At 31.9% G+C, this 7978-nt stretch overlaps 1 protein-coding gene across 1 annotated transcript; it reads right to left on the bottom strand.

The window, feature by feature from the left end:
- Positions 1–2412: 2412 nt before the first annotated feature.
- LOC108327334 (probable leucine-rich repeat receptor-like protein kinase At1g35710) lies at positions 2413–6140 on the bottom strand. The gene is made up of 2 exons (XM_052872917.1): positions 3076–6140; positions 2413–2924 (listed from the first exon to the last, which is right to left on the bottom strand). The coding sequence occupies exons 1-2, from the start codon at positions 6086–6088 to the stop codon at positions 2593–2595; spliced, it is 3345 nt and encodes a 1114-aa protein (XP_052728877.1). The 5' UTR covers positions 6089–6140; the 3' UTR covers positions 2413–2592.
- Positions 6141–7978: the final 1838 nt, after the last annotated feature.

The raw sequence follows: 7978 nt of genomic DNA, 5'->3' as shown, positions 1-7978 counted from the left end.
GAATTTACCTTGCATAGTGTTGGAGAGTGCCAGCTGAACTATGCGAGCGTAAATATGAGTTGTGACTTACTCTGCATAGTGTTGGGGTGTGCCAGCTGAACTATGTAGGTGTAAGGATGAGTTGTATGAGGTTATGAGATGTGGTTTTATGAGTATGTTTTAATTGTTCCTGTATATGATGACATGAAGTAACTGTGTTGTACTTCTAACATGCTTTTATATCTAGCTCACCCTTGCATTGTTTGTGTTGTGTGCTGTTTGGGTATGTGTCTTTGGCGATGATCATCCACTTGGATGGGAGCAGATGTTGTCGCGGAGATTCCTTTGGAGCAAGAGCTGGAGGATACTAAGGTTGCGGAGTAGTCTTCTTAGGAGTTTCCCATCTGAACACGTGTAGTGTTTGACTCTTTAAGCTATCTAAGTTTGAATTTCCGTTTTCTTTTATTTCTGGATGACTGTAATTTTACATTTTATTACACGTCATACTCCGACTGTTTTCTATATTTGAATGTTGACGTCTTGATTATGTAATAATTGTTATTATGTAATCGGGATGTTACAATCTTTATATAATTTTAGATTAGCTAAATAATTCAATTTTTTTTCTAAACAAAAAACACACTCTTAAGCATCATATATGATAATTTATTTTATAGATAGATAAAGTAAATAAATGTTAGAAACACATCTCTGATATGATTTTGTTAATATTCTCTCCTTTATTAGCTAAATTTTATTGGAAAACGAAATTTACAGCTTATTTACAATTTGACATTCTTTTATCTTCTTTTTTTATTATGTTTTCGACATCCTCTACGCCACTTAAAAGATAAACTAATTTAATTAAATTTAAATTATTCATTGTAAAAGCCGAGGACAACTATCATACATATTACATATTGTGAATTGTTGCATAGACTCAAAGAGAAAGAATAATTATTTAAAATAAATATATTAAATATTTAAGAAGTTGATGTTAATATAGTAGTATGATGCAATATTTTTTTATATAACCAATTTAAATTAATAGGTCTAAAAGTAATAAAAACTATTATAATTATCTCTAAAATATTGAAAGATAATATTGTTATTTATGAGATACGTATACTTCAATTATTATTTAACACGAAATCAACAAAATTTATTAATATATCTTCTATAGATTCAAAACAACTATAAATACTTAATTTCACCATATTGACATTCACATTTTATTTTGTACTATTTTTTATTGTCACATTATCCTCTATTCTTATTAACTTAATTTCAGAGAGTCATTACAGATAAAATTTTTCATCTACTTTTATCAATGAACTACGACTAACACCCATCTAAATTAGAAATCCGACCATTGAATGAATAAATTAAAAGAACAAATGAACTAAAAAAATGATTAGATATTTACAATAATGAGAGAAAAGATAAAATAATAATATTTGTTTAAAACGAAAATGTATTTCAATTTTATATTGGAAAATTATATTGAAGACATTTTTGTTTTGCATTGGAGTAAATGCTTCAACGGAAACTACCTTTTTGCCTAAAAGAGCAACGAAAAATGTGTTTTAGTGAAGGTATTTATTCAAAAATGAAAAATAAAAGAGAAATGGGCTGAATTAAAATATTGAGACCATATCTTCCTGCACCTCCATTTTTTCTCCTGCACCCGTCATATGGGGATTCCAATACAAGTGGCCCATAATGAGTTAGCTTGGACTACATTAAATGGTTATACAACTACCATTGTTTCTGCACCTCCGTAGTTTCAACCTACACCTCATAAATTTTTGTATATAATTTTTTGTATTTCAAATTATACTTTGAAATAAAAAATAGCAAATATATTTTAGATATATAATCCAGATTATACATTTCAAAATACCAAAATTTATATTCCAAAATACAAAATAAAAAATTAACTTATTTTATATAATTTAAAATATAAAATTTACATTCCAATTTTATAATCTGAAACAGTATAATTTACGAGGGTGCGGATTAAAATTATTGAGGTATGGGAAGAAACTGTCCTATATAACAAGTTGTCCGATACAATGGCCCCAATATTTCCATAATTAATCATGTGCCCAATTTTGTAAACAATAAATAAGTAAAAAATTCACTTCAAATATCCATTGCAACTTTTGCCCTTTGCAAGTTAAACTGAAGAAGGAATAAGTATTCGGAAAGGCTGACTGCATCATCATAAGAAAAAAAGGCACTAACAAAATTGTCATAATCTTTCTGTTTATAAAAAACAGAAACCTAATGAGAATTCGAAGTGTATCAAGGTTATATGCATATGAAATTAAAACCAATTCCAATTCAAAATGTAAATCCCCACTTTGTAAGACTTTGCCACACCAAGACAATATATATATATATATATATATATATATATAAATAGGGAACAATATTTTTAAAACAAACCCACAACACTGAACTGAATATACCAATTAAACAACACAAGACCAAACCAAACTCAAATACAAAAGACAAGAATAGTCACGGCATCAAGACTAGAAATAAAATTACAATGTAATGCATATTCGATAAATTCAACATTTGAACTTTCTTCATGACGATGTGGAATCAATTGAATGAACATGACTTGTACTTTGAAAAGTAGCTGGCAACTTGGTCCATGGTAGGGCGAGAACGAGGATTTTCAGTCAAGCAAGCATTTGCCATCCTTAGAATTGATTCTATCTCCTTAGCCATAGGTTTTACAGGATGTTGGAGACGCTCATCTAACTTATCCATCAATGAAGTAATATCAAGTGTTGACTCCATCACATTCGATGAAGATGTCAACAATGAACTTATAAGATCTCCAGGATGCTCTCCCAAAACTATTTCCAGTGCTAATACCCCAAAGCTATACACATCGCATTTTTCATTTATTTCCATTGTGTATGCATGTTCTGTAGCGAGATGAAGGAGTTATCATAATATTTCAAAAAAATAAAACAAGCCACAAGCCTATCATAATCTTTTGGTACAAGTATAACACTAACAAAGAAAAGTTACAGAATCATTATTATGTACTGAGTATAAAACAAGTAAGGAATTAACCTGGAGCAGCATATCCAAAAGTTCCCACGAATGAACTCCAATTTGTTGAATTAGTATTAAGAAGCTTGGCTGTTCCAAAATCTGAGACATGAGCCACATACTCCAAATTCAATAGAACATTCTTGCTTGATATATCTCGATGAACAATTGGAGGTGAACAATCATTATGCATATAGCATAAAGCATTTGCCACACCTTTAATGGCATCAACCCTCCTTTTCCAATTAAATGCAATTGCCTCTTCATCGTCTTTTAAAATCTTATCTATGCTTCCCTTTTCCATCAACTCATACACCAAAAACGAGAATCGGGAATGAGAACAATACCCGTATAACTTCACAATGTTACGGTGTCGAATCTCTGTCAAAGCTTGAATTTCACTTGCGAAAGCTTTAACGTTAGACATTTCTCCATTTTTTACTGAATGGAGTTTCTTAACTGCAACAACTTGACCTGTTTGCAATTCAGCTTTGTAGACACTCGCTTGTCCTCCAACTCCAATGAGATGTTTATTGTCAAAATCTTCTGTGGCTTCAATTATGTTATCATACACCATCTTTCCATCAAAACTCCATATCGAAAAGAGATTTTGACCTGGTGATTCTTCATCTTCATGTACTTTCTTCTTTGAGCTTCGATAATAATGATAAGACACTCCAAAGACAAATAATGCTAGCATGGAAGTGCCCAAACCAATGGGTAAAAATACCAATATGAATCTGTTAGTCTTATGATGATTTTCATAATTGTCAGGTGATGTTGGACATGGTTCTAAGCCTGAGACATTACCACACAAGCCTTTATTATTTCTCAATGCTTCAATTGTAGCCATTTTGAAGGCTGGAATGTTGGGAAGTGGACCCTGTAATTGGTTGTATGATATATCAATAGATATCAAACTTCTCATCTCGTCAAGGCCGGAGAGATCGCCTGAAAGATGATTGTGTGAGAGATTTAATGTTTCTAAGCTTTTCAACTGTCCAAGCACGGGTGGTATTTTTCCACTCAAAATGTTCATGCTAAGATCGAGACTTTGAACATATTTTAATTTACCAAACTCGGATGGAATATTTTCCGTAAATTTATTTCGGCTCAAATTCAAGTGTAATAACTTGGCCAAATTACCAAGTTGAGTTGGAATTAAGCCAGAAAAACGATTTGCTCCGAGCTCTAAAGTGTCAAGATCTAGCAATGAGGCTATCTGTATAGGAACATTCCCTGAAAGATTATTATTATTGAGAGAGAGTTTGAACAAGTAGGTCAAATTACCTAAATCTTCTGGAATGTCTCCTACGAGGTGATTTGAAGACAGTTCAAGTACATGTAAATTGGTTGCCTGAATTAGTTCTGGTGGAATGCTTCCTGATAAATTATTGTTGGAGATTTTGAGGCTTGTGAGATTATGGCATTTCCCCCATTTTGGAGAAAGATGGCCATGAAAGTTATTATCACTCAGATCTATGTAATCCAAGTTTGGATATACACCAAAATCCTCTGTCACATTGCCTGTCAATTGGTTTTGTTCAAGCCTCACTCTCATGAGGCTAGTGCAATTCTTCAAACTCTTTGATACTGGACCTGTGAAATAGTTTCTGCCAGCAGTAAAGTTTATCAACTTTCCACTAGTGCAAACATTGTGAGGCAATTGACCAATGAAATTATTGTCATATAAATGCAATTTTTCCAGGTTGTTAAGCATGTTCATTTCTATTGGGATGTGTCCACTAAGCTTATTTGAGAATAAAGTAAGTGTGGTAAGCTTTGTCAAGTTACCAATAGTGGAAGGAATTGTTCCGGAGAGAGTGTTTCTGTCAAGACGAATAGAATCCAAATTGAGCAAGTTACCGATGGAAGATGGGATTGGTCCAGAGAGATTATTATCTAACAATTGGATTGTCATAAGAGAATGGAGTTTCCCCACTTCATTAGGAATGGAACCAGAGAGATGGTTGCCATATATGTATAAATTCCCTAATTTGCTCAGATTTCCAATTGTAGGGGGCATTGTACCTGACAAAGAGTTACTGGACAAATCAATTTGAAACAAATTTGTCATCATTCCAATTTCTCGAGGAATAGAACCCGAAAGATTATTGTTAAAAAGCCATAACCAGGTCAAGTTGACCAACTTCCCCATTTCCACGGGAATGTTTCCAGATAAATTGTTGTCATACATATATAAATCCTTTAGGTTCTGCAGCTTACCTATTTCTTGAGGAATGGAACCGTCTAAGTTATTAATTGCTAACCACAAATTCTCTAAGTTTGACAAATTTCCAATTTCGTGAGGAATATGTCCATAAAGGTTGTTCTGCGCAAAATTTAGATATACAAGACTTGTCATATTTCCTATAGATTTTGGAATAGACCCTGTAAGACTGCAATTCCACAAGCTAATATGTGACAAGACTGATAGCTTTCCGAGAGAATTTGGGATAGTACCGGTGAGATTGGCAAATTGAATGACAATCTCTCTCAAATTCCTTAATGCACCTATTTCGTCAGGAATAGAACCGTTGAAAACATTTCTTTCCAAATATAAAAAGTGAAGATTGACCAACCGAGTTATTTCAGAAGGAATTGGTCCAGTGAGATGATTGTAACTTAAATCAAGATGAGTGAGTTTGGACAACACTCCAATTTGAGGAGGAATGCTTCCAGTGAAGGAGTTAAAACTGATATCAAGAGTGAGAATGTTTGGAAGTGATGACAAGTTTAGAGTTTGAAGCGTACCACTTAATCCAATGTTTGTGAGATTTATGTTGGAGACTGATCCTGAGTGGTCACAAGCAAGTCCAAGCCAATTGCAAGAAGTATTGCCATGCCATGAAGATAGCAATGTATGAGTTGAGTTGTGAAAGCTTGCTTTCCACTTCAACAAAGCGTTGGCTTCTGTGTGTTGAAGTGAGAGTGAGGAAGACAGTGTTGCATGGAGAGAAGTTGCCATTACAAGTAGAAGGAACCATAATGATATGAGCTTAATGGGCTGAAGCTTTGGAAATAAGAACACCATGGCTGCTATGAATCAATTCTTCAATCACTGGTAATCTCACAGAACCCCCCAAGATTGGATAAATTTGATAAGATGGTTAAACTTTCAGAGGTTTATATATAGTGATGCTTCTTCAAGAGCTCTAAACTATCATTTTATTTTTAATAAGTTATTTGCAATATATATATATATATATATATATATATATATATATATATATTTTTGTAGTTTAAAGTTGTTAACTTTCGTATTTTTCAAAACATCAAACTATTAATCAATGATAGATAACTATATATTAGCAAAAAAGTTTACCATATAAGGTGTGGTAATTTTTTAAACAGACAAATGTATTAAAAATTATAATTAAAATTGATGTAACAAAAATAATTAAATTTCAACTATAAAATAAAATGATGTTATAAAAAGTGTTGGTACATATATTTCTGTTGGGATTAATATAGATTCAATTGGTTAAAAAGTTATTCCTTTACGAGATATCATTATATATTCTATAAATTTTAAAATAAAAATGAAATTCATCACATTATTAATAATTAAAATTAAGTATCCGAAATTTGTGGAATGAATCTTAAGGTAGACATGATTTGTGGATTTATGGAGTAATTAAACATGAAATGATGTTTTATAGTTTTTTTTTATAGTCATCTGGATTGTATAAGACGTTAATTTTGTTGTTGTGCATGACTGTAGGTATTTCCTAGTCCAAAAGTCAATAGGTATACCTTACTTCATTCACATTCACACAACCTTAATTTTGTAGCAGATTGTGGTTCAAATTTTGTACAAGACCTTAATTTTGTTGTTGTGCATGACTCTAGGTATTTCTTAGTCTAAAAGTCAATAGGTCGACCTTACTTCAGTCAACTAATCACTCACACAACCTTATATACTAAATGTTTAAAATGTAGCGTAGATGTGGGGTTCAAATTTGGACCATTGCTTCAAAATTAATTTATGATTCCTATTTATTTCTATTAATATTAATTAAGATTAAACTTTGACACAGTAAATAATTTTCAAATCTTAAATAAAAAATTAAGTCTAAATGCAACAACAATTTCAAATAAATAAAATTCAAATATATAATTAACCAATTTAAAAAAAAGAAGTAAATAGTCCAACATATTAAATATACAAAAAAAAAAACATATTAACAACATATTAAAAAAATATATACTCATATTACGTATAAATTTTTGAAAGGAAGGCAATGCAAAACACGTATTTGGAACCAACGAAATGCTAGCTACCCAATGCCACAATGTAATACTCTAGACAGGAATAGCAACACAAAACACGAACTTTAGGAAGACAAACTTCAACAGAAACGCGAACTCAACGAAAAAGCAAAAGAAAAATGAACGGAGAAGACATAACAAACCTCACAAGTGTGCAAAAGTGGCGACAAATAGTGGAGTGGAGGAAAAAGAACTCTGGTTCAGCGACGATAGTAAAAAAAGAAAAAGAATGAAGTAAAATGGTGGAAATGGAAGAAGAATGGGTGTTCGCAATGGCGGGGGAAAAGAGTAAAGCATTTCTATAGTGGCGTTGGCGGATATGTAAAATTTTTCAAAAATTAACCCTAAATAGAGGCATTAATATGCATCATTGGTGTGAAAATACCTATAGTTATTTAATCGATTAAGTATATCATTTCTGTCATGTTTCATTTTCTAGTTTACTCCACGCCCCTCTGTACTTTCTTTCTAGGTTTAACAACTACCATGTGATTTTTTCTGCATATAGACCACTTTTTCTGAATTCTCACCAAATTAGGATGATTAAATCCATGAATTAAATTTTAATCTTTTGGCCACATCATAAAAAATTAGAAACCCTCTGAACAGATTTAGCTACTTCAGAAACTCACTACCTCACAAAACCCATATA

The sequence above is a fragment of the Vigna angularis genome, chromosome 2 (genome assembly GCF_016808095.1).
Source record: "Vigna angularis cultivar LongXiaoDou No.4 chromosome 2, ASM1680809v1, whole genome shotgun sequence".
NCBI lineage: Eukaryota > Viridiplantae > Streptophyta > Magnoliopsida > Fabales > Fabaceae > Vigna > Vigna angularis.
Note: the sequence above shows the minus strand (reverse complement) of the source record. Positions and strands in the feature narration are given on the sequence as shown.